Source organism: Neolamprologus brichardi, unplaced genomic scaffold, assembly GCF_056152115.1.
Source record: "Neolamprologus brichardi isolate AB-2024 unplaced genomic scaffold, ASM5615211v1 NODE_ptg000031l+_length_7269946_cov_1, whole genome shotgun sequence".
NCBI classification, from domain to species: Eukaryota; Metazoa; Chordata; class Actinopteri; order Cichliformes; family Cichlidae; genus Neolamprologus; species Neolamprologus brichardi.
Genome location: NW_028270136.1, coordinates 2,757,173 through 2,783,818, shown reverse-complemented (window position 1 = coordinate 2,783,818; position 26,646 = coordinate 2,757,173). Strand labels below are relative to the sequence as shown.

The window sequence follows — 26,646 nt, the reverse complement described above, 5'->3', positions numbered from 1 at the left end:
AGGAAAGAAAGAAAGCACAACAGAAGTCAGATTATGTGTGAACATTCAGCTGTATCCACACAGGGAGCGATTCACAGTGATGTGGTGACAAGAGACCGTAGACAGTCAATCTGACATTTGGTGACTTCAAGAGACTACAGGTGAATGAAACCTCGGCAACTGTTAACACAAGTCAGACATTTTTTTACTCTTTGAACTCCACATTATATGTAATGGCCTTTGGCCTTTACCAAAGTATGGCTTTTATTGTGAAAAATCCCATTGCTGACAATGGTCGTTCTTAAAAATTCATCGAAAGAACCACATTTTTACAGCAGTTCACTGGTAGCAGCAGATCACAGCTGCAATATTAAATTTGAACAGATACTCCAGCTCTTCTTCAGTTTTAATTCCAACTCTGTTTTTCACTTTTTTGCAAGGAAAAAGAAATCAAGTACTATCCATTTGTGGCAGCAGTCAGGAAGTGTGTGCTAAAAGCATTTTTGTAACTAGAGGAGCCAGAAACATCTGCTTATCCTCTCACTAATTTTGCCTCAGGATGGAGGGCTCTGAGTTTGCGTCTGCGACTCGGTGTCCCAGTTCTTCCCTCGGTTCCTCTTCCTGTTCCTTTCCGCCATCACCACAGCAGCCACCACAGTGACAAACACAGTGACAGTGATGACAAGTACAGTAGCGGTCTCAGCCACGCAGAGTTGGCTGTCTACCCAGGCCAATGAAGCCCCCAACAGCTGCGGAGGGTCCTGGCATGTCACGTTGTGGTAGTCGTCAATGTGGAGGTGCCGGACGTGTAGGATCTTACTGAAAACACGATGCAGCTCACAGTCACAGCTCCAAGGGTTCCCTGGCAGGGAAAGAAGGAAGGCAGGTATACAGAGTTCAATTAAACAAAGAATGCAAACCTTAAAATTGTGTGTCAGAGTGTTGAGTCAGAACTTGATTGTAGAAGAGGGGGTGTTGATCAACATCATCTATTTTATATTGCATGATAATCAGTCCAAATGTTTTAAACATATTTCAGTCTGTTCCGTCAGTTTCTGACATGGAGAAAAATGAATGAAATAAAATTAAAGTATTTCTGCAGACCTGACAGCTGTATGTGTGTTGCTGTTGTATGAAGGCTGATGAAGGTCTTAAATTTGAGGTTATGCAGGTTGTTTCCCTCCAGATCAAGAACAGCCAGGCTGTACAGAGGTGCCAGGGCACCAGTATCTATCTGAGAGATGTTGTTGTTGCTCAGCTGGAGTACCTAGGAAGACAGACAAACAGGTACTAATTAGAAAGGCAGACATACAGAAAAGTGAAGTCATCAAAAATGGTGTGCCACAGGGATCTGTTTTTGAGCCACTTCTTCTTACAATAATTAGACAATTCTTCCAAAGCAGCATATTAAAGTGTGCATTAATAGGTAGCCATATCATAGTACTTTATACTTTATAACTAATGATGAATTTCAAACTAATCATTATTCAGTGTACCAAAACACTAGCTGTCTTACGTACAGATGAATTAAGACCTGAAATAAGATTCATTTACATTATTATCCTTTTTAGAGGCTAAAGCTACAACAGTCCGCAATCAAAAAAAAACTTTGAGGTACCTCTTTATTTACCCATTTAAATAAAAGTCTGTTCACCTCCAGTCCAGGCAGCATGTCCAGGCTCCCATGCTGCACCACAGTCAGTTTGTTGTTGTGTAGATAGAGTTGTCTGAGCCGGGAGAGGCCTCGGAACACGCCGGGGCCAACAGACACCAGTTTGTTATGACTCAGGTCCAGCTTTTCCATGTTGTCCAGAAACTCCAGGCTGGCAGCAGAGACAACGAGAGCGTGAGACAGTGAGAAGATACTGTGAGAGACAGGCAGAGAGAAGCTCTGTGCTGAATGCTGCTGTCTGTAACTGTATTCGCTGGATGTAAAAGAGAGGCATGCGTAAGACAGCTCCTGGTCTTTTGGATCACTTTAAACATATTCCTGTTAAGCCAGACGATAAACAGAAATATGGAAGCTGATGGAAAACTGAGATGGAGATTCACGGCACTCTGATGACCCACAGATAGCCATGTACCTGTATCCAGATAGATAATGCAAGTTGTTGTGCTGCAGTCGCAGTTCTTTGAGAGCAGGCAGACTGGATGAGAAGTCCACAGGGAGAGTTTTTAATTTGTTCCAACTGAGATCCAGTTTCTCCAGAAAGGACAATGAGAAAAATGCCTATTCAAAGACAAAAAGTATCAATTACTTGTGCTGTTTCAACTTTCCTATGGTCAGGGACCTGGGTCTGAGGACCCAGGGTCCATGAGCAGTTTTGAACTTGTTTATTTGTTGCTGTGTGTACCGTGATTTTGTGTGGTTCTTGTGCCCCTGGTTTCCCTTTGTATTGTGTATGTGTGTGCGTGTGTGTGATGTCCTGGTTTTCCTGGACCACCAGTCCTAGTGGGTGTGTCCTGTTGGGAGGCTGGCCACACCCGAGGAGGAGGAACACACACACCTGCAGCTGATAAGGATCGTTAGGGGAGCTACATAGCAGTGTGGCTGAGTGCTTCTCAACGCTGGATCATTGAGTGACTTCACGTTAGTCTCTTTGTCAGTTAGAGAAGGTTAGTCTGCCGCAATTGTGGTGTGTTCTGACAGCTGCCTTTTTCTTATTCCCCAGGTGGAGTGTGGAGTCGAGAGGGCAGTGAGCACGGGGTGCTCGAACACTGAGGAGCGGAGACACACTGAGCACTACTCTGGGAAGAGGATACAGCACGGAGTCGGGAATGCACTGTGTCAGTTTACTTCACTGTAAATAAACGCACTGCTTTGCATCGAATGGTAAATGGACTGATTCTTATATAGCGCTTTTCTACTCTCTCGGAGCACTCAAAGCGCTCTATACAACATGCCACATTCACCCAATCACACCCATTCTCACAAGCACTTTATCTATACTTAGTGCAATTTAACTACATTCACATACTCCGATGGACGCATCGGAGAGCAACTTGGGGTTAGTATCTTGCCCAAGGATACTTGACATGCAAACTGGAGGAGCCAAGGATCGAACCACCAACCTTCCGATCAGTAGGTGACCTGCTCTACCTCCTGAGCTACAGCCACCCCATCGAAGAGCCCTGCATTTGGGTTCTAATTTCCCCACATCCCCACGGTCTGCCAGCGCGACTGTGACAGATCCAGTTTTTATATGACATATCAGTAACTGGCAGTGATGTAGTGGTAAACACATTTGCTTGCAGTCCATGTCTCTCATTTCTCGTTTCTCATTTCTGTTATTTTCTGTAAATGTGTTTTTTAAATATAAAGTATTATTTTTTTTAATATGTCGATTTCTATACAAATACAAAGTTGCAATTTATTTTCTATCTATCTGTGAGCTGCAGACAGATAGTCAGTCACAGGCAAAGAGGCAGGGTACATCCTGGACCAGCACCAGCCTGTTTCAGAGCTTTCACTTAGACACAGACGACCATCCACACTCACATTCACACCTAATGCCAATTTGGGATCTCCAGTTAAGCTAACATACTTGTTACCCTGGAGTGTTTTCTATGCTTGTGCTAATTTGCTTTAGTTACATATTAAATCTCTAAAATATGTCTTCGTATTATCCGTACAACTGTAATTGTGCAACATTTTCAGATGCATAAATAGTTTTTCCACTACTTTGTTCTTACCTGTGGTTGGATTTCCTCTATCTGGCTGTTGGTGAGCACCAGCACCCGCAAGGACCACAGTCCTTTGAAGGCTTGAGTGCCTATCACACTCATATTGTTTCTTCCTAGCTCCAGCAGCCACGTGCCGTGTGGGAGGCCCCTGGGAACGTGCTCAAACCCACTGTCGCGGCAGTCCACCAGGTCAGCATGCTCATAACAAATGCACTTGTGTGGACACAACTTTGAGCACTGAACACATGGGAGAAGGGACTGCAGGGAGTAAATGGCAAGAAGGAAGAAGAGATGTGTCGAGGAAAGAAGACTCATATTTCCCAGGACAGCTGAAGGAGGGTCAGGAGATTTTAAGAAGCAGAAAGCTCACTGAAGGGCGGGAGTTTAATTCTGCTGTTCTTTTTCCCAAACCTCGTAGTCCATGTCAAAGCAGCCAAAGAAACTGGCAATAGAAAGAAACAGAATATATTTTCTATATCAGAATTTAATACTATACTCAGTATTAATAATAGTGTAGTCTTCACTGGCTCGCTGTTAAATCCAGAAATGAACTTAAAATCCTTTTCTTTAACTGATAAAGCTTACAGATATCTGTGAGCTTCGTGAAACAAACCCCCTGATCCAGCTCTCCCTTATTCATGCTGTGAGTGGCTCAGGCTGCCACGGAGAAGCACTCCGAGAGCACAAACCTCCACCAAGGTAGCTCAGTGTCTGGACAGCATTTACTTTTAAGGGAATTGTATTGTTTTTTATATATAAGCATTATGTAGGATCAATAGATAATATGTGCTGATTTGTAAATAACTGGACATGAATAACTTGAGTGTGCTAGTTAGTATATTAGTAACTAACTAGGCAGCTCATTTCTCCTGATAATGCTTTCTTTAAACATGTGACACATTTTGGGGTCAACTTGGAAAAAAGGCAGATGTGACATGTCAAAGTGAGGTCAGAGGTTATGGACGCAAACCATAATGTGATATTGAGAATCCCTGTGTATCCCTATATGCCTGTATGTGGTCAATTCATATAGTGGCAGTAGGAAGCATCGTTTTAAAAGCCCTATATTATCATTATTATCGCTTTGGCATTAGGATCAGTCTGTTGACCTTGAAGGGGAGTTTAAAGGTCAAATGTGACATGATAGTTCAAATTTTTATACAGTACTTACTATATATCGATAACATATTATATGTTGATAATTCACACCAAACTTGAAAGAATCATAGTTTCTAAGGCTTTTTGCCAATTTTCCAGCCAATAAATCACTGAGTTCACTTTCATGACCTTGGTTGATGAAAGACGAATTTTCGTGTATTGTTAACATGACCCCGCTCCACACCCCTATCCGCAGGTTTTATTAAAGATAGAATAACGCACATGCAAACAGTACCAAAGAAATTATGGCTTTTGTGGAAGTAGTAAGCTATATTTATAAAGCACCTTTAAGAATAGAGGCGAGAAAAAAGAGAACCGTAACAGAGTGAATTTAAAAAAGAGAAGCAAATGTAAAGTTGCACACAAAAACTTACAACGAGTTTTATCTGGTTTTTTGTTTGTTTGTTTGGGTTCCTACTTGTCCTGACAGAAATGTTTGGATCATTAGCTGTTAATTGTTCCACTGTACTCATCAGTATACTGTACAGTTTATTATATCAATTCTGCCTCCTGCAAATGAAGCCACAGTTTATGACAGTTGAATTTGTATTCTTAGAAAATAAAACAATGAGCATAAAAGTTCTGAAAAGCTACGACATGATAAACATGACTTTCTTCATTTTTTTCTTTAAATCTCCAAAGGACAGTTTTACCTAACAGGCTGTAGGACTACAGGGATGCGTCTTTATCTCGTCTCTCCATGCCTCATCCAGATATAGCTGCATAATCAGATCATGAATGAATTCAGCCAGTCTGATGAAACTGCTATTTTTTTACTGTATCAATTTTTATTTTATTTGTTAGCATGTAGTTTTCTAATGCTTATTTTGGAAAAAACAATCTCCAAGATAAAACATTTTTCATGGTAAAAAAATAAGAAAATAAAGACAGCGAACAAAGAGGATCAATAAAGTTAAAGTTTAACAATTGGGATATTTTTTATCAGTTATTTTGACGATGGATACCTGACTCACCCCTTCTGCTGCTGAAGAACCAAAATATATCCATGCTAGCTCCTCAACTTCTACATGCCCTCGGCTTTAATGGATGATGCTGAGACAACAGGCAGAGGAAGGAAGGAGCGAGAGAACCACAGACAGGACGATGATGCTGATGGAGCCTTCCAGTGCAGTCAGCTGCGTTAATAATCCTCTAATCCTCTCCAATTGCCAAACGCTTTCTCTCTCTCACTGAACTCGTCTGATGTTTGTCATGGTGTTTCTCTCTCTGTCCACCCTCCCTCTGGTTTCCTAGGCATCGCTCCATCTGTCCCTTTTACCGACTTAAATATTATATAAAGACTTTTAACAATTTGAGAATATCGCATGTGTGTCTCTGTGTATATTTTTGTGTGTTACTTTATTAAGTAAGTAAAGAAGCACACAAGTAAGGATAAGTACAGATTTAGCTACCAAAATTCACTTGGGCTATTTATTAATTAATTATTACCTTAATACAAAGAGTCAGCTGTTTCTCCAGCTTCTTTAGCTAGCAATGCCAGTGACTACTTGCAAATTTAGCAATTTAGCCCCTATTAACATCAATAACAACTGATAAGAACTTCTAGAAATTGTTGCAGTCATTCATTCTTATACTAGATAAATTAGAGAGGAGAAGTACAGCATGTTAATTTACTTAAGGCTTATAAATCACAGAGGAATACTCTGGAGGTCTACAAGGTTCATTTCCTGGGCCTTGCAAGACAGATGCAGCTTACAGTTCTGAAAAGACAAGCCTTTGCGGAAGCTCCTTAAACTGCCATTCTTTTTCATGACCAACAGGGGGCCAACTCCTGTGGATATAAAAATAGTTAAGATTGTAAAAACGTCTATCCGGTCGTTAAGCGATGACGTGGCGAATCCTACTTCTGGGCCTAAAGTAGTCTGCGTTTAATATGGCTTTTGTGTTGTTAACATGTTTAATGCTTTGTATTTTCTTCTATTTAATCTCAAAAAGCTCCTAAAACAGTCAGTGATCACTGTTGACCTCCCTCAGCTTTTGTTACCGCTAATCATTTATTTAAACTTTAAATAAAACCTTAGGATGTAGCTACAGCCCAGCCCATGCAGCAGTATATGAATGACTAACCTCGTATTGTGGATGGATTATCTCAATTGTTCTCCTGGTTGAAGTTTGGTCCTTTTACAGCATCCTGCCATGCGATTACATTTGTTCCTGACCACCGAGAACACTCACGTTAACTTTTATCGAGTGGAAAAAAGTTAGCTTGTTTATAGTATGCTAACATAGCTGTGTCGCTAGCGGTCACGTAGCACATCATTATATACCAGCTAGCCAAACTTCAGTAACCCTACAAACGTCACTGCTGTTTAGTTTTCTGTCTTCATTTATGTTGGAAGTAATAACAGAGCTGTACGTTTTAATTTGTTTCCAAAACCCCGCAGTCAGGACATGCTATATTGTATTTAGATAGAAGCTAGCGAGCTAACTTCCTGCTAACTTCTAACTCCGTTAAATGTCATAAATTCCATTTTCATGGATGCCTGGATGTTAAACTCAATTGTTACACCTGGTAGAGCAGAACGCTGATCATTTTATTAAAGATGAAAGACTTTAGACAGTTTTTCAACTCTCAGTAATGCCATAGTGATCGTTTGATATATGGACCTGCAGCGGAGTTTAGGCCCAGACACGGCTAGTGACGTCAGACTTAATGACCGGATAAGACAAGGCTTTAGCTCCCTTTGGTCTCAGTACACTTTCCCCATATGGTCGTTTCTTTTCAAATACAACATGATTTTGTCAATCAAAGTCTGTTTTAAAGTCAAAAAAGGACAACGGGGACTAAGCTTTATCATGTGATCAACAACATTAGGTTACTAGGATGTAATGCTTCAGTTAGATCGGCCCCTAAATAACCACATCTGATTTCAACACACACCAAGATGGTGATGGCAAAACATTTATTTTGAGGGTTCAAAAAAAAGGTGTCCATTTTTATATACAGTCTACGATTTCATAGTATCTACGCAGACGCTGCTTGATTTATTGTAACTAGCAAGATTTATTGTAGCAATTATGTAACTAATTTCTACTGTGCAATTTCTGATGAGGCTTCGGTGAGCTTCAGAAATTACAAGTGAGCCAACATTTTGGCACAGCACTGTAAGTGTGCTGTCAAGTTGACTGTGTTTTATTTTACAGAATAAACAATAATTCAGTGCATAAGTGAAGAAAAGCCACATAATGTTGAATAATGTGTAATGTTGAAATTTATATTTGCATTTATGAGGATTAAAATGTTTTGTCTTCTCGTTTGTGCACAACAATTTCATCACATTATGCAATCAAGAGGTTAAATACCCAGCATCCATTCACCAGGAGGACTGCACAGTCTGCAATGATGTTATTGGGCCTACAGATTTTTGCTTTGTTATGTGTTAAGCCTTTACTGAACTCAGACAACTGAGAGCAGGCAGAAAATGAAGAGGATAGAGAGACAGAGGGCATAGGATCAAGAGATTAAACCCAGACTCAGACCCACGTGGAGAGCTGAATATTGTTCATGTTTAATTATCACTTTTTTTGTTTTTAGGTACCCATGTTAGACACAAGACAACAAGGAAAAGAGCACAAAGACAGCCTCCAAAATTCCTTCCTGATTGATTGGGGAACCTTCACAGGCTAAATGTGGGCAGAACGGATAAGGAAGCAGAACCATCACGTTTCACAGACTGTATATAAAATAATGTTTTATAACACCTGCTGGTTTGTCACTGCTTCTAAAGGCACAGTGGCTGTTTGATAAAACCAGAAATAGATTAGACGACATCATGGGGGGGCGGGGGGGCGCAGAGCCATTGCAGGGGGGGGGGGGGGGGCGATATGAAAAGAAAGAGAAAATAAAGAACCCTTGGACACTGCTAGCATCATTGACAGGTTTTTTGACGGGGCTCCCACACAAACGCGAAGCTGGAGATGAAGTGTAATAGAGTGAATTTGTTGCCCCCAGTGGTAAAATACAGAAGTGCCTGTTACAGGGCTAGTTCTTGGTTGACCAATATATAACAACAAAAGGGTAGTTTTGTGCACCGCTAAGAAACCAACAAGTTAGTGTGTGATGTCCTGCTGTTCAATAAAGCACCTATCCACGTCCTTCTGTCCTGATCTTTCAAAGAGCCTAATCCAGAATATCACAACTGGCGACGAGGATTCAAAAGATTTCCACAGCGTGACTGAGGCTGTAGAAGGGCTGAGCTCACATGTAAAGAAAAAGACAAAACAAGACGTTTTCTTCACGGCTGCAGCGGAACAGCTTTTGGTGAGCTAACATGGCGATGCATGTGGGTCGTGTTGAAGAGTATAATGAATCGAAGGAAGATTTTGAGTCATATTTGGAGCGGTTGGAGCAATGGATGTTGGCAAATGATGTTTCCGATGAGAAGAAAGTGTGCACGTTTCTCTCTGTGATCGGAGCAGATACATACAGGCTGCTAAAGAATCTTGTGTCTCCGAGGGTACCGAGTACCATGGGATATGCAGCGCTGACTGCAGCGTTAAGTGCGCATTATAAGCCGACTCCAGTGGTGATAGCTGAGCGTTTTCGTTTTCAGAAACGTAACCAGAAAGAAGGGGAGGCAGTTTCAGACTATGTTGTCGCCCTGAGGCAGTTGTCAGCCACATGTGATTTTGGACAATATTTGGATGAGGCCCTGAGGGATCGTTTTGTTAGTGGGCTGCGTTCTGATGCTGTGCAGCGCAAGCTACTATCGGAAAAAGATCTTACATTTCCACGTGCATGTGAGATTGCTATATCCATGGAACTCGCTTCGAAAAATACGATGGAGTTTTCAGGACGCCAGGACCCTCACCACATAAATGCCTTGACAAATGCTCCAAATTTTTTCAACAAAGGATGGAAAGGACAGAACAGGCAAGAGGGCAATAACAAGCCAAAGAACTGGAAGGGACCTAAAAAAGACACAGGAGTGAAGCAACCATGTTATCGTTGTGGTGGAAAGCATTCAGCACGTGAGTGCAAATTTAAGAGTAAAAAGTGTCATGTTTGTGCAAAAATAGGACACATTGCACGTGCTTGCAGGAATAAAAAATTCAGTCAGCAAACTCAGTATTTGGAAACTGAGGATGAATGCTCAAGTAGGAATGATGAAGCTGAACTTTTTGGAGTTTATTCAATGTACTCCATCACCTCCAGTGAGAAGGGATACACAGTGGATGTTGTGCTTGGGAACAAGAACACCACCATGCTGCTGGATACAGGATCAGCAGTGTCTGTAGTATCAGACAAGTATTATCAGATGCATCTCACTCATTTCCCTATAAAACCAGCCAGTGGGCTAAAGCTCAAGTCCTACTCAGGCCAACACATATCTGTGCGTGGATATATTATGTTACCAGTACAGTATGGGACTCAAAACATCAGCCTACCACTGATCGTTGTTCAGGGAGACAGACCAGCTCTGATTGGACGAAACTGGTTAAAGAAACTACAGCTGAACTGGAAACAGATTTTCACAGTACACAAGGTACTGGTGCAGAAAGAAGCAAAGCCAGGAGTACTAGAAGTGATTCAGCGCCATCAGGCAGTGTTTTCGGATGACCAAGGCTGCATAAAGGGATTTAAAGCTAGAATCCACACTAAACCAAACACTACACCAATTTTCTGTAAAGCTCGCCCAGTTCCTTATGCACTAAAAGAAGCTGTGGAAAAGGAGCTGGACAGATTGGAAAAGGTGAAGGTTATTTCAAAGGTTGAGAAAAGTGAGTGGGCATCCCCTATTGTTACTGTGCCAAAAGCAGACAAAACAATTAGGATATGTGGTGACTACAAAGTCAGTGTCAACCAGTGTGTTGAAGAGGAAAGATATCCACTTCCTAATACTGAAGATTTGTTTGCTACTTTAGCTGGAGGAACATCCTTCAGCAAACTTGACCTTTCTCATGCCTATCAGCAGCTACAGTTAGATGAAGAATCAGAGAAGTATCTGGTCATCAACACACACAAAGGTCTCTATAAGTACAATCGCCTCAGCTATGGTGTTTCCAGTGCTCCGGCTCTTTTCCAGTCTGTGATGGATCAAATCCTTCAGGGGATGGAGCATGTGACCTGCTTTTTGGATGACATCCTCATCACTGCTTCATCTGAAAAGGAGCATTTGAAGAGGTTGGAGGAAGTACTCACACGTCTGGAGAAGCATGGTGTCAGAGTGAAGCTTTCCAAGTGCAACTTTCTTCAGAGCAGTGTGGAGTACTTGGGACATCGTATTGACAGGGATGGACTGCATCCTTTAGAGGAAAAGGTAGCAGCCATAACAAATGCACCAGAACCAACAAATGTCACTGAACTGAAGTCTTTTCTTGGTCTTCTAAATTACTACAGTCGATTTTTGGAAAATCCATCCACCATTCTTCAGCCTTTGCATAACCTGTTGAGAAAAGATGCTAAATGGATTTGGACCATGGAATGTGCAAAAGCATTCAGGGATGCAAAAAGTCTACTGCTGCAGAACAAAGTGTTGGTGCACTACAGCACAACTCTGCCATTGAAGTTAGCCTGTGATGCGTCACCTTATGGATTGGGCGCAGTCATCTCTCATGTCATGGAAAATGGAAAGGAAAGGCCCGTGGCTTTCGCATCAAGAACATTAACTGAAGCTGAGCGAAAGTATGCCCAGATAGAAAAAGAGGCCCTTGCCATAATTTTTGGAGTAAAGAAATTCCATAAATATCTGTATGGAAGGAAATTCACCCTCATAACAGATCATAAGCCACTGCTGGCTATACTAGAGCCAAAGTCAGCTGCCCCAACACTCGCTGCACTAAGAATGCAACGCTGGGCTCTTATTCTAATGGCATACAACTATGACATTGAATATAGAAGATCAGCTGAACATGCCAATGCAGATGCATTGTCACGTCTACCTCGAAATACGCCAGACAACATTGCAGAGGAGGGAAGTATCTTCTATTTCTCACATGTGGAAGAGCTACCAATAGTAGCTAAAGACATTGAGAGAGCAACCATGAAGGATCCAATCCTCAGCAAGGTCTGGAGTTACACCATGAATGGGTGGCCGAGTTATATGCAAGACAAATCACTTAAGCCTTACTTTACACGCAGACACGAGCTGTCAGCAGAACAAGGATGTGTTCTTTGGGGACAACGGGTCATCATTCCACCAGTTTACCAACAGAAAGTGCTGGAAGACCTGCATCATGAACATCCAGGTATCTGTCGTATGAAAGCACTCGCTCGCAGTTACCTGTGGTGGCCAGGCTGTGATGGTGATATACAAGAACTGGTTCAAAGCTGCTCAGTCTGTCAGGCTGTACAGAAGTCACCACCCGTTGCACCACTCCATCCGTGGAAGTGGCCTGAGAGAGTTTGGCAACGGATTCACATTGATTTCGCTGAAAAAGGCAAGCAGTACTTTTTAGTTGTCATTGACAGTCATTCAAAATGGTTGGAAGTGTTCCCTATGCCATCCATTACCTCACACAACACCATTGAGGTTTTGAGAGGGTTATTTGCTTCATATGGACTTCCAGAAGAGCTCGTTTCAGACAATGGACCTCAACTTGTGTCAAAGGAATTCAGTCAGTTTCTGGAGTTAAATGGGATCAGACACACGGCTGTTCCTGCCTATCATCCTGCATCAAACGGGGCCGCAGAGAGGTCAGTACAAATCCTGAAACGATCCCTGATGAAAAATGTGCTGGAAGCAGATGGTAAGGCCACATTGCCACTCAGTCATCGTTTGGCAAACTTCCTTATTATGTATCGCAGTACACCGCACACTGTGACGGGTCGTACACCAGCAGAGTTGTTCCTGAAACGTCAGATCCGGACTCGCTTCAGCCTGCTGAAACCTGAACTAAGCAGACACATTGAACAGAAACAGTCTGAGCAGAAGCGACACCATGATTACAAAACCCAACCTGTTCGTGTTTTTTTGGAGGGAGACGCTGTGCGTATCCGAAACTTCAGGGGGGGGGAAACAAAATGGACTCAGGGAACAGTTCTGAAGAAAATGGGAAGTGTTACTTACCTGATAAAAGAGGGACAGAGAACACGCACAACACATGTGGACCACCTGTTACCATGGAGACAGACTGTGGAGAAACCCCCAGTTATATTTTCACGGGTTTCAGAGGGACGGCCAGAAGTGATTATGGATGGTGTTGTTCCAGAGATACCACCAAGTCCACCTGGGATTTTAACATCACACCCCTTACCTCCTGAACCACCTAAAGAGACAACTGATGAACCACCAGTATCCACCCCAGAAACCACCCAAAGCCCATCTGTGGAACGCAGATACCCAGAGAGATGCAGAGTTCCCCCAAAGAGGCTGAATCTTTGAAAATGTAGAGTTATGTTTTAGTTATTTACTGCCAGTTATTTTAGAAGTGAACATTTTAATAATGAAAGTAATGGCTACATTTGTTCATTGTTCGTAAGGGCCACAGAATATTTCTTTTGGTGGGGGCAGTGAAATACATTCTTTAAAGGGTTGCTTATTTCAATTACAAATCTAAAAGGGGAGGAATGTAATAGAGTGAATTTGTTGCCCCCAGTGGTAAAATACAGAAGTGCCTGTTACAGGGCTAGTTCTTGGTTGACCAATATATAACAACAAAAGGGTAGTTTTGTGCACCGCTAAGAAACCAACAAGTTAGTGTGTGATGTCCTGCTGTTCAATAAAGCACCTATCCACGTCCTTCTGTCCTGATCTTTCAAAGAGCCTAATCCAGAATATCACATGAAGCATCGCCAAATATGTTTCCAAACCAACTTCCTTCCAAGCCAAAGACGAGAAAATATGGTGAAGCTTATCTTCCCTTTGGCTTCACCTGCACAAGTGCCAGGTAGGTCTCTGCGGCAGAATTAGTTTCCGGGAGCATGCTCTGTGCTCTCAGAATTACGGACTAACAGTATCCCACAGTTGTTTATGCTTTTTAATCCATTTTGCACACAGAGGCATTTTTTGAGAAATGTATTGATAGCAATATTGAATATTATTACACAGGAAAAAAACAACTACACGTAAAATAATTACACTGTGACGCCTCTGCCTTTCTAAATTGGGGGACAGTAACTGCGTGTGTATAGAGTGTAAAACTGCAGACAGTCAGATTAACAGTAACATTTTGCCATTCTGCAATTCATCTCATGTAAACAATAACTTGGCGCACAGCGTGACGTGAAAAAAGGCACATACCTTTGACGCTGCGTGACGAACTCTGTATTCGTAAACACGTGAACGCAAAAAACGGCGTTTTAAAAAAATCTCAGTTTTCGGTGATTCGAAACGCTGTTTACATGTGGACGAAAGGTTCGAACGCATAGAAACAGCTGCGTTTTCAAAAATACCCGTTTAAGTGTGGACGTAGAGTAAAAGAGTTAGTAGTGGGGGGGCGAACATTTTTCTTGTAAAACAAAGTAGCCTAAAATTTCTATCAGTGCCAAACTCACATTATTTCACCAATGTGTATTATTAATTTCCACAATGAAAATAAAATAATGCAATCTTAATTTCTTGTATAAATTAAAATAAATTTTACATTCAAAAGTATAAAAATTGGTCATCTTTAAGTTAAAATAAAAATAATGAAAAGAAGCAGCTGGTTTACCCTTTTCTTCTTCCTTTACTACATGTCCCATGTAAACTATCAGCTTCAACTCCTCCCTTCTGTTTCCTTGACTTTGCTACTTCGGACTTCTGCATCTCGTCTCCTTGCGGAGTTTTCCTTTTTTTGAATAAATTATTTGATTGGCTCAGCACGATCACGTAAGATGTGTTACAATGTACCTGATTGGTCTATGTGTTTCTGTGTGTTATTTGGACTCGGTGCTTTGTTCAACTGCAGTATGTATAGAACAATGTAAAGAAAAACGCTGTCCAGATTAAAATCGACGATACATCAAAATCAAGTAATTAATATGAATCCGTAAATAATGTAAATAAAAATATGTTTAAACAACTGTTATTTTATAGTTGTCTAATAACTGCCCTCTTGGCTCTCTCCCTCTTCCTGAGGTGGATTTTTAAGGTCAATTGCACTTTTTACCTGTATAAATAAAGGATATTGCGTCGCTTTTGCAAAAATCTGGTTGCATCTTCTACCTTGTGACTGGTATAATTTTTTTGGCTAAAAATTACTTAATATCATTAATGACAGATATGTTTGGGAGCTTATAGGCCAACAAGTCATTTACAACGGTTTAAATACAGGCAATCATTTTTTTTTGGCAAACTATCATTATTTGGCACAGCCTGGCGGCGTCCACCTATCGGTGGCCTAGGATCTAGAGCGTCATCGGTTACTTGACAGCGAAACAGCCAATCACCGTAGAGTTACAGGGTCACTCCTTAGAGTCCGATGGAGCAGTCGCATACGTATTCTTGCGCGATGACGTTGTTGAAAAAAAAAAACACTCAGAACGTGTGTAAACGGAAATGGTGAATTGTTGTGGACAGTACACGCTGTGGGGCGAGAGAGGAGAGAAATGGGACAAAATCAGACTCCGTCCTAATGTTTTGCTCAGCGCTGCCGTGTGAGTTAGAAGGAGCCTGAAGAGAATCGACGGTAATGCAGACCTGCTAGCTGGGAGCTAGCAACCAGCAGAGGAAGGTACGTGTGACCACCGAAATAAAGTAGTGAAAAGTAAATGCTACCTCCCGCTATCAGCACTTCTTACTGTTTAGTCTGTTAAACTGTGTTAAACTGGTAATAGCACCTGTCCAGTGCCTTACTTACCTGGCGTTAGCACTGAGTAAGATGCGACACTAGCTGGCGTTTACCAGCCGTCATTTCAAAACGTCACTGACATATTAAGTGTTTCACAAATGCTCATATACGCGGCTTGCGTTTTTAAGACTTCAGAGTGTTGCACTGAAGACACCTGTGTCGTTTAACGACACATGCAGCCTTCAGGGACAACTCACGTTGAAGTAGGTCATGCCAGCTTTGCACCTTGTACCTCGGTTCTAAGTTCATGCAGCGGCCGCGTGTAACCGTCATTTTGCTCACTGAATCTCCGTAAGGGAGACAAGATTAGTGTGAGTCACAAAGCCCCGATAGAAACCTCCTTTTTGTGCTCCATCCACCTTAAAATAGTTCCTAAAACTAATTTGGGCAGCAGTTTTCAAACTTTACTTGAATAAATTTAGTTTTAGTGAGCACCGTGACATAAAAACTGCACAATTGCACCTCAAACGGGAATTAAAACTGTTTAAACGTGACTGACTGACAGATTTTAAGTTAATATTAGTCGTGAGATTCCCAAGAAAGTGCATTTCAAGCTGTTCCTCAAACGCAGCACCACATGGTGATTTTCTTCTACCATGCCTGTGTAAACCCTGCTTTGCGCTCTGTGTTCAAAGATTGACAGAAAGGTGGATGTACCAGTGTTTCCCTGAGGTCGGCTGCTTCCACTGGCTGCTGGTCCTTGAGCTGATGTAAATAAAGCAAACGTTTTGTCACATATGAAGTGCTTTCAGTGTAGTTACAGTAATCCAGTAAATCTTTATACAGATGGAAGAGTCTCTCAGTCTGGACTTGAGTGCAGTGGTCATACAAAAGGCAGTAAAAGGTAACTGTGCTGTGTTTGTGCAGCAGCCATGGCTGAGGCCGGAGCCCATCTTACATCCACGGTTGTCAGTGAGCAGCCGTCAGTGTTTGAAGTCCTGGCACAGGAGTCTTTGATGGAGGCGGTCAGACCGGCGCTGAAACATGCAGTCAAGGTGAGCGTGTGTGTGTGTGTGTGTGTGTGTGTGTCTGTGTCTGTGTCTGTGTGTGGTGGTACTTATACTTTCCACAGATCAGTGTTAGGGTTCTAACAGCCTAGCTCCTGGTGTCCTTTCCAGGTTCTGGCAGAGTCCAACCCATCCCGCTTTGGCTTCCTGTGGCGAAGCTTTGATGAGCTCTACCTGCTGCTGGACCTTCTCCTTCAGAACCACTTCCTGTCTAACTGCAGTGCCTCCTTCTCAGAGAACTTCTACGGACTGAAAAGAGTTTCAGGCAGGCAGAGACTTCCTGTGCGCCTCGGGATGACCAGGACATCCCGCTGGTGGTCTCTTCTTCTTCTGTGCCTGCTGCCATACCTGCAGGCCAAGCTAGAGGCCACATTGGCACGGCAGAGGGATGAGGAGGATTTCTCCATCCGGTTGGCGCAGACGAGGAGCCAGAGGCTGTACCGGGCGGCCGTAGCAGCATATCCGTACGTCAGCTCAGCCTGGCAGACGTGGATCTTCTGTCAGCAGCTGCTGTTTGTCTTTGGAGTCTCCAGGACCCACAGTCCTCTCCTGTGGCTGGCCGGGGTCAGACTGGAACGACTTAACGCTCAAGATATTAGAGACATGGAGCGGAAAGCCAGGACTCCCGGGAGACCAGCTGGTGGAAGGTACAGCTCGCAAACTCCCTACTGTCTGTGTCCCTACCCACAGTGGTGTCCTAACAGGTGTGCTTTGTACCCGGATAGATCACCAGTTGCAGATCTAAACTGAAGGAAGTTTTTCATGCAGCCTGTTTAACTGTATGTTGCTGATACAACGTTCCATGCATTAAAGTGCATTTAGTCAGTGATGCAAAAACCACAAAACTGTTGTGTCCTTATGGTCCAAGCCTGTCTGCTGGGATGGCTCAGATCCAACACATTAGAAAACAGATGTTTTTCGCAGAGAATATTCAGACAGTTAGATTAATTTCACTTTGTTTGGCCAAAGGTTTAAGTACTTAAACACTTATCAAGTTTAATGTTTGCTGATGTGTGCTGTGTGGCTTTAGCTCATTTGGTAAATTGATTTGAGGCCACACAAACATACACTCAGTGATATTTTTTACAGTTCTTGAATGAGGAATGTCATTAAAAAAACATTGCTAAACACCCACAATGCATTGTTTCTGTGTTCACAGCGTGTTGCAGAGAGCTTGGTGGATGATGTCACAAGCAGCGAGGGGCGTGGCTGTGTCTGTCTCCTCTTCCCTCTCTATGGGTGTTTTCTTCCTGCAGTTCCTGGAGTGGTGGTACTCGTCGGAGAACCTCAGCACAGTGAAAGCTCTCACCTCCCTGCCGGCTCCTCCACCCCCGCTCCACCTGCAGCAGGATCAGGGCGGGCTGGGCTCAGAAAGCAGGAACTGTCCTCTGTGCAGGAAGCCCCACACCAATGCCACCGTGCTGTCCACCTCGGGCTTCGTGTTCTGTTACCGCTGCATTTACACATACGTGAAAAGTAACCACCGCTGCCCAGTCACCGGATATCCCACCGAACTGCAACACCTCATCAAGATCTACTCACCAGAGAGCTAAAGCATCAAAGCAGACAAGATCAACTGTGTGACAGATGATATACAGACACAATATGAAAATGATATTTGAGGGATATTCACAGCTGTTTTCCTTTTTCTATACAATAAACTAATAATGTCCTTAAAGTTTCTGAAAAAACTAATACATTTTAATAATATTTTTTACTAATTAAAATTAAAATACTAAATTAAATTAAAATTAAAATAACTTTTTTTTACTAATTTTCAGCTCTTGTCAAAGTGAAAATTGAATAATTCAATAATAAAGTCTAATTAAAAAAATCTAATAAGAGTGTAATATTTTTGTTTTTTTGAGGAATTTGCAGGGTCCCTTAATTTGGTCACCAGTTGGGTTACTGGTTACAAACTGGCTGCATTTTAGCAGCTTTTTCCAGTGCTAGGACCAGATTTAGGCCTGTCACAGTTAGCATAAAAGCAGATCAGTCAGTGGGTCTTTTCCTCAGAAATAAGTTGTTCACGAATAAGTTGTCATTACTGATAAAAATGTCTGTGACCTGGCAAAGATGTTTAAACTCCTACATGGTGGATTATAAGATGCAACTTCATTTTTGTGGCCTTTTTGAACCGTTGGCCTGGTTCTGCCCAAAGAAGACCTGAGGCACGACCAGTTTGGGAACTTGGTTCACTTCCCTTTTACCCAGAAACCTAAAAAGTGTTCTCCTGCTGCACAGAGAAACATTGTCGAGCTGCTCCTAGTAGAATCAGTTTCTATGGTGTGAGTGCTCTGCTGCATCCCATAATGAGGACACATGCTAATGGAGATGGATTAGAATGAGATCTGGCCTTTTCCTCAAACAAACTGCTGATGAGTTGGAAGAAAAATAAATATACTAATCAGTAAGGTTGTGTGAACACAGTCTTAGAGGAGCAGATGCATTTTGAATGAGCCTAGAAAGCATTTGTGTGTTTGTGTGTGTGTGTCCTTTTTGCCTAAGCTGATCTAACAAGTGGAAGACTTGTTTCAGATACGACCTTACGATCACACTAATGACTGACAGTAGGGCATAAACAACATAACAAGGTTAATGATGCTCTCATGTCTCCACCAAATATAAAACCTTATCCAAATGCAATTTAAAGGCTCACAGCGATTTAGTGCTAAGCTAACAGCTAACAAGCTAACACATAATGATGATTATGTCTGTGAAGGTTCTCAGTCATCCAGGTCATCGTAGTCAAAGGAGCTTGCAAAGAAAAGTTTTCTCCAAGCATGACATCCCGGTGCATTTCAGACCCAGCAACACGCTCAGACAAAAACTGGTTCACCCCAAAGACAAAACGCCAAAACACAGACTTAACAATGTGGTGTACGCTGTACAGTGCAGCGAGGAATGTCCAGACCTCTACATCGGAGAGACCAAACAGCCACTTCACAAGCGCATGGCACAACATAGAAGAGCCACTTCCACAGGACAAGACTCAGCAGTCCATCTGCATCTAAAGGTCAAAAGGTCAAAAGCCGAGCTGAATTCCTTCAAGAGTTAGCGCCAGTTGATCACATCATGATGGCAACTTTCAGGTTTTACAAACAATCCATAGTCTGTATACAGACAGCCTCTTGCTGTATCTGAGACTAGACTAGACTCTTGCACAGAATACAAGTTACTGCACAGACCATCGGTGAATTGCTTTATTGAGTTTCCAGACAAATTTAACAACAAGCCCACTTAAAAAAAACAACAAAAAAAAAAACAGAGAAACAGGTAATCAGGGTCAACATCACAACATTACAGCGAGAGTAATAAAAAAAGGGCTTCGTTAAAATGTCCACAAACCCCTGAAATGAAACTGAGCGTGAAGAATCACAATAGTCACCTTCCCTTTTTAGGCTCCTGCAACACAATCCATCAACAGCAAATCAGGACGAGGAGGGGAACAAAAAAGAAACAAAACGAACAAAAAACAGGCTGAAACTTCAAAAAAGGGACAAGTATCATCATCAATAATAGTCACAGTAATAGATTGCTCGAATAGCGTGTATTGCACATGTGTACACATATATGCACTTTATATACATGTGAGTCAGCAAGAACTAGACACATGTTATATCGTCGCAACAGGCAAGAATCTGGAGAAAACAACAGCACAGACAGAGAAGAGTCAGGAATGTGCTCGTGATCAGTTTCAACAAAAATGGCGTTTCCCGAAAAGAAAAAAACAACGTTTCAGGCGCGAGCTGAAACGAGTGAAAGGTAACAGAGAGAACGTCTCCCCTCAAAAAACAGGAGGTAAATGAGGGAGAGAGGGCGAACCTCCTCTGTCTCCCTCCCACCCGACAGCCCAAATGTACCGCTCTCCCACCCCCCGCCCCTGAACACCGCATGATAGCAGGACACTACATTTACACCACAGTATCAAACATATCAAGAAATACACAGTATCAACTCGTAGCAAAATAGTCCGAGTGTGTGTGACTGTGTGCGTTTCACCTCAGTGTCGTGTGGGTGGCAGCAGCAGTAAAGCTATGTGGCCTCCAGGCTGGGGAGGTGCCCTGACGACCCAAACCATCTCTCTGCATCAGCACGGTGTCCTGCAAGAGTTCTCCATTCCCTTCCCTCTTCTCTTTGGGCTCTTCCAGCTAGCGCAATCAGCCCTGTGCTGAGGCAAGATCCCAATGTTTCCCACCTCAATCTGTGCTCATAAGTGTCCTCGACACCAAGCAGCAACCACTACAGCTGAAGGGTTTGGCCGTCTCTTGGTGACGCGCTAAATCAACGCAACCACAAGTGGTTCATTCAGTTTTTCCAAATTAGGCCAAGTTTGTCCATCGCATCTGTCGACTACGACGACACAGAGGAGCTCACTCAAGCTCGAATCTTGGACAGTAATGCTAATATGAAAGTTGGGTATTTTTAAAGATGAGCAAAGTTTAGAACTGTTCACAACCGTGTGTGAAGAAAGGGATAAACGTTTGTCGTCATATACTTTGGAAATTTTGGAAAACTTTGCTGGTGTCAAGTTTTGCTCGCTTGGCAATTCCGTTTCTAGATCCGACCAAGTTTGCAAGAAACCCATCTGAACAACATCTTGGGAGGATTTTCCTGTTATTTTTTTTCTAATTCTTTTAAATCTTTAATTTTTATTGTGGAACAAATAAAAACCACAAAAGAAGTCTGACCTAGCGAGATAAGGTAGCTAATCATGAGCTCTTATAGGTTTACATGTTGACTTGTTGGGTCAAGGCTTTTTTTAATGTGACATTCTTGAAAATACCTAAATTGTTATCCAAACTTGATTTACAGGAAATCAACTAACAATTTGTTCCCTTTGTGAATGCAAGAACAAGGAAAATTGGAAAAATTGTGTGCACTTCCAAATCAAAGGACTTAGGAAAACCAACATCTGATTTATTGGTTGTTTCCATTTTATTGGTTTCTCTTCACTTGTTTGCATCTCAAAGGGAAAACCTACCAATTAGATTAGATGCTACATTTCCATGTCATCTTTTCTAAAATGGAAAACAAAGTCTTACTGTTTAACTACATCAACTCAGTCTTTTCTTCTTCAGTGGTTTAAGAGTTTAGGCCAGTGGTCCCCAACCCCCGGGCCTGGCACTGGTACCGGTCCATGAGTAGTTTGGTGCCGGGATGCGAGTATTGAGGCTCAGGTGTGAAATTCATGGTTTTCAGGGTTTTTTTAGCATTATTTTTTTTAATCTTTTTTATCGTTAACTCGGTTTCCCTGGGTCTTTTCCGTGTGTTATGAATAAATCTTCTTTTTTTTTGGTTCTGGTACTGGTTTTATTTTGTTGTATTTACCCGCTACACCTTAAAGGCCAGTCTGTGAAAATATTGTCAGACATAAACCGGTCTGTGGCGCAAAAGAGGTTGGGGACCGCTGGTTTAGGCCACAGTGACCATGATGCCCACACGATGCTAGTCTAGTTATTGAGGGAATGGAAGATCCTTTAACAAAGTGAATCTTTTACTTGTTGTTACTCATTTTTATAAATGTTAAGGTATTTTTCATCTGAACCAACACCTGTGGTAGTTGCTGCTTGCCTCCAAAGTTCTTCATTTGCTCCCTTTGTGCTTGCATGAACTCCAGTCGAGCTCAGCAGCTGACCCCGTGTAGCACTGCGGTGTCGGGTCATTGAAATGATCGACCTGTCCAGCGCTCGCTCTCTACGGCCCCCACGAACCCGACGCAAGGCGCTGCTATTACTGACTGCGTGTTAAATGGACAAAATGCCCTTAGTGTTTACAATAGTACAAAAAGACTACACTAAACCACCTGGAAACACAGGTCAATAAATCAATCAATCAATACTGCCTCTCCATTCCACCTGACAGATAATATACACAAAGAGCACTCAACCACACTGTGTAAAAAGGTACAGAGAGTTCCTCAGATCATCGGTTGCTATGGCCTTCTCGCTCTCTGTTCCCGTCACTGCAGTTCCACCACTGTGGTATTGCTTTAAATGGACGAGACCCAGAGGTAGCAGCGTCGGCCAGAACACCGCAAAGGGTCCTGGGAAATGAAGTTTAGTGAGGTTGACGATCGATCAGAGTTAGTCCCCTGACGTCCCGGTATAGTGTTTCTGAGTTGAGTTTCAATAGGTTTTCACAATAGGCCGGTCCAGCTCTGAAGCTTCTGTGTCTGCTGAGCAACATGTGATTGGTCAGAATGGGAAGGTGGTGGCCAAACAGCAGTCAGCAGGCTTGAGCCTGAAGTTGGGTAGGTTGAGTTTTTGAGACTGAACAAAGCTCAACACTTTCAAACATTCACTTTAAAGATTTCATGAGTGGTGCAATTTGACTGCACTTTTTTAATGATGATGTTTGAGGATTATATCGTGTAACAAAGCACTCGCTCCTTCATTACTGTACTGAAAATAGTGGGTTGTCAGCACTGATCCAGGAACAGCACACGATGCATTCTCAGTCATTGTCATTATTGTCACAGAATGGAAGCGAAATTTGTGTTAAAAGTTTTAACAGCCTTCAAATGCGCTCTGTTCATTGGATGTAAGTCACCATGATATATCGTCGTGGTAATAAGAAAGTACGCCCTATGTAACTTCTAATGTTTCACATATCAGTACATAATCAGATAATGTGCAACCTCAGAATCACCCCAAGGTCAGAGAAACTGACATAAAGGCAGGCAGAGCACCTCGGGTATGAACTAAGCAATGTTGTAAAGAAGAGCTGTTCCTCCAACAGTGTGAGGAAATGATAGTCATACAGCGGTTACTGCTGCTTGTGCTTCTACAAACTACTGAATTATCCCAGCTTTTATTTATCTGACTTTGTAAAGAGCTGGTAATGTCTCAGTCATTTTGTTTATGCCCGATACTTAAAATCTTAGAATAAACAAAGCATGTACTTTTTTTTTTGACTCAAACTAGACTGTTAAAAAATCTGAGCAATGCTCTTAAGTCTTAATTTGAAAAAGAACAAGCTTGAAATGAGAAATCATCTCGACACGAGAATGCAACTAAACAATACGAGAAAACAGAAAATGAATCTATCAAGAAATTCTAATTCTAGGCGGATCTCCCTGTGATCTATTGATGTAACAGTGATGTTGATAAGCCTGCTGAGTTGCACATTTTTCTGCCAGCTTTGGCTACAGCTGCTGTGTAGCTTTCAGCCTGGATTATATCTTTAAATTCCTCATATTTGTTTAGGATATATGCAGGATTTTATTTGCTCCTATTAGAAATAGACACCTTTAGACCTGTGTCGGTTCACCATTGGAAAACTAGTGACAACATCCCAATTTGAACACACAAACTGAGAATCATGTAGCTTTAACAGCAATTCAGGCAATCCAAGTGCCAACCTCGACTTGTACTGCTAACCCCGGGTCTGCAGGCATGCAGCTTCCTGATGTGTCCTCAACAAAAAACGGTCTTCTCCATTCAAGTTGGTACAAACCACGTCCAATAATACCTGAGGAAGCAGGTTTCCCTCGCTCTCAGTACTTACTGCTTACTCACTTTGTGTTGTTTCACCTTGATTTTAATCAGTTTGTAGTGAGTTTATTCAAGTTTACTGTGGACAGCTGGGGATGAAATACCAATATCCCAGTCCAGCCTCGTGGTCTAGGCTCTGGCTGATCCCCTGGTCCTCACCCAGGACCACTTCACCCTGACAGACCCTACAAGGGGCAACAATGACTTCTGAACCAATGGGATCACTCAGCCAAAGCCCCCCACTGTGGTAAGGTGGTGATTATGCTTTCTGGGTGAGGTGTTTTGGGCATGTCCAACTAAATGTGACAGAACCAGGGCACGCAGGAATGGGAACACCCATTTATCGCCCCAGAGGAGATGGAGGGCGTGGCTGAGGAAGACCGTCTTAGCATGTCTGCTTAGACTGTTGCTGTGACCTCTAGAAAATGGATGGTAGTGAGTTTAACAACAGACTGTCATCCAGCGAGGCTGTTTTCAACACTCCTGCTGTACCTCATTTCACGATCCATCAAGCGACCATCGTTGCTTCACTGCTTCCTGGATCAGAGCTGATACAAACCTAACGTATGAGAATTACAGGGCTCATGATTTGGTACCATCGTGTGATATGTAGAATGAATACCACAGTCTCTGGAGCTAGCTCCATTTGGACTACAAAAACACATAATCACTGGACCAGCCTATTTTACTCAGCCATGACTTTTGACCTTAATATCACCGTTCTGTAGTTGCTGCTGTTTGCCTGAGGAGGGCAGCGCTGGTCCTGCTAGAAGAACTAGAGCTCGCTGACCACCCCCCCCTCCAACACAACAATATTCAGCCATCCTGAGCATCTATAAACAAACAAACAAACAGGTCGTGGTCTGATCGCATCAGACCATGTGCTTACTTCCTGTCTAACAGCCAAACCTTTTCAAACTTCAAATCTTCAAATAGAATATATTCAGAAATCCAATCTGATTGGATAAAACACTGTTTACATATATATATTTATATAGAATATTGTTTTTGCTTTTTTATACAAAAAGAGAAAGTCTTTTGTGGTTTTATACATGTGTGTATGTACAGATATAGAAAAGTGACCACACCAAACCTGCTGTGATGTAACCATGGCCAACAGGACAGGAGACGCTATTTACACCAAACAGGAAATATTACAATTCTTTTAAAAAAAAGAGAGAGAGAGAGATAACGTGGGACGTGGTGGTCACTGCGGTGTTTCAAAAGTACAATCCCACAGTCCCCTCCTTCAAAGAAGGAGGTCACATGACTCAATCAACACAAACGATAAAGACAGAGCGAGGGAGAGAGAGGACTGATGGGTGTTGCAGTTTCATTAGTTACATGAATCCTGCTAAAGCTGATCTGATCCTGAGACGCTTCCACCAGATTCCACAAAAGTCTGATTGAATATTATTTTAATCTTATTACTAATATTCAACTGAGATTTTTACTGGAGAGTTCTAGTGTGTGAGGATGGCTTTAGAGGGTTTTCTTCCCTCAAAAATGTGAAAAAAAGCAAAACTCAGTCTTTTGGAATATAGCCAGATATTAAAAAATAGTCAATAAGCAGAATATGTATTTACATGAGCTCATGAGTCTCTCTCTCCATCTCTCTACAAGCTGCTAAATAGTGAGACTGGGACAAACTAAGGCATCCAGATGAAGAAACAAGGACTCGGAAATGAAGTGACCGACTGGATCAACAACAGCGTGTGTGTGTGTGTTTGTGTGTGTGTTTAAAAGTGTGCTTCTTCAGTCCTGATCAGCTGGTTGCTGTACTGAGGTGCTGCGGTGGTGGTTTGTGTTTTCTGGACTTAGTTTTAGTTTTTGTGGACAGAAAAAAAGGCACCTAGTTCCTCCTCCTCCCCTGCGAATATTAAAACCAGTCATTTCCTCCAATGGGCAACCCTGCGCTCGACACACGCAAGAGGACCAGTCGTCCGCTTGGTGTGCGGCATTTAAGATTCAAGTTTCTCCACAGTCATCGTCCCTCAGTGGAAACAAAGGAGCAGGGATGGAATAAAAAGGTCACGAGAATGATTGGAGGGTGGAAGAGAACATTTCAGTGGTGCTGTGTACAGGTGGTCAAAAATTCAAGGGCTCCCTCTCTGCCGAGCCCCACGGAGGTGCTAACAAGTCGTCTGCTCCTCCTTGCATGGACGAAACAGAGAAAAGAAGTGCATCCATGTTTTCGCATGACGCGGTTTCTCCTCCGTTAAGTTCTCCTTTGCCTGTTGGAGTCCTCCACAACAGCACGGCTGCGCTCTGTGTGTGTGTGTTGTGTTTACCAATGCACACTCCATGGAGGAAGAGGAAAAGGAAGAGAAAGAGAGGTGCTCGAAGGAGATGTAGGTGGAAGTTTGGTGTGCTTCTTCTTGTTTAAGCTCCTCCTACAAAACGGGCTCCTCTTCCATTGGTTCCTCTGTGGACCTGAGAAAAGGTCAAAGCAAAACAACATAAATGAATAAATACAAGCCTGAGAATTTGTTTGAAAACACGATTCATTTCATTTTATTGTGAATTACAACACTAATGTTCTTGGATGACATGCGTGCTCTCCTGTAGCATGAAGCTTTCACTGTGCA

The 26,646-nt window shown here is 42.4% G+C and overlaps 3 protein-coding genes across 6 annotated transcripts in view; 1 reads left to right on the top strand and 2 right to left on the bottom strand.

Moving 5' to 3' along the window:
• Positions 1 to 506: 506 nt before the first annotated feature.
• Positions 507 to 5,902, bottom strand: LOC102798509 (uncharacterized). Its single transcript, XM_006808870.3, has 6 exons — positions 5,796 to 5,902; positions 3,673 to 4,105; positions 2,064 to 2,209; positions 1,634 to 1,802; positions 1,084 to 1,246; positions 507 to 841 (listed from the first exon to the last, which is right to left on the bottom strand). Exons 2-6 carry the CDS (start codon positions 3,976 to 3,978, stop codon positions 534 to 536), a joined length of 1,092 nt encoding a protein of 363 aa, XP_006808933.3. The 5' UTR covers positions 3,979 to 4,105; positions 5,796 to 5,902; the 3' UTR covers positions 507 to 533.
• Positions 5,903 to 15,222: 9,320 nt separating this feature from the next.
• Positions 15,223 to 18,406, top strand: pex12 (peroxisomal biogenesis factor 12). Of its 3 annotated transcripts, XM_006808869.3 has the most exons (5): positions 15,223 to 15,438; positions 16,191 to 16,265; positions 16,423 to 16,550; positions 16,674 to 17,209; positions 17,722 to 18,406. In XM_006808869.3, the coding sequence occupies exons 3-5, from the start codon at positions 16,428 to 16,430 to the stop codon at positions 18,113 to 18,115; spliced, it is 1,053 nt and encodes a 350-aa protein (XP_006808932.2). In that variant the 5' UTR covers positions 15,223 to 15,438; positions 16,191 to 16,265; positions 16,423 to 16,427; the 3' UTR covers positions 18,116 to 18,406. The 3 variants fall into 3 exon arrangements, with proteins under 3 accessions (XP_006808932.2, XP_006808930.2, XP_006808929.2); XM_006808867.3 differs by lacking the exon at positions 16,191 to 16,265 and having other exon boundaries at positions 16,426 to 16,550; XM_006808866.3 differs by lacking the exon at positions 16,191 to 16,265.
• Positions 18,407 to 19,758: 1,352 nt separating this feature from the next.
• hdac5 (histone deacetylase 5) overlaps positions 19,759 to 26,646 on the bottom strand; it is a 71,029-nt gene continuing 64,141 nt past the window's right edge. For both annotated transcript variants that reach the window (XM_087837365.1, XM_087837364.1), the window contains one exon: positions 19,759 to 26,491. In XM_087837365.1, coding sequence (XP_087693491.1) covers positions 26,452 to 26,491 — 40 coding nt within the window. In that variant the 3' untranslated portion in view covers positions 19,759 to 26,451. The remainder of the gene's footprint in view (positions 26,492 to 26,646) is intronic.

Bases quoted from the DNA above. Each gene is read 5' to 3' on its own strand.
- pex12 (XM_006808867.3), top strand. From the start codon at position 16,428: ATGGCTGAGGCCGGAGCCCATCTTACATCCACGGTTGTCAGTGAGCAG. The intron at 16,551-16,673 runs GTGAGCGTGTGT...TGTCCTTTCCAG, and splicing joins CGCTGAAACATGCAGTCAAG to GTTCTGGCAGAGTCCAACCC. The intron at 17,210-17,721 runs GTACAGCTCGCA...CTGTGTTCACAG, and splicing joins GGGAGACCAGCTGGTGGAAG to CGTGTTGCAGAGAGCTTGGT.
- LOC102798509 (XM_006808870.3), bottom strand. From the start codon at position 3,978: ATGAGTCTTCTTTCCTCGACACATCTCTTCTTCCTTCTTGCCATTTAC. The intron at 1,803-2,063 runs GTACATGGCTAT...CTCTGCTGCCAG, and splicing joins CATTATCTATCTGGATACAG to CCTGGAGTTTCTGGACAACA. The intron at 842-1,083 runs GTCTGCAGAAAT...TTTCCCTGCCAG, and splicing joins AACACACATACAGCTGTCAG to GGAACCCTTGGAGCTGTGAC.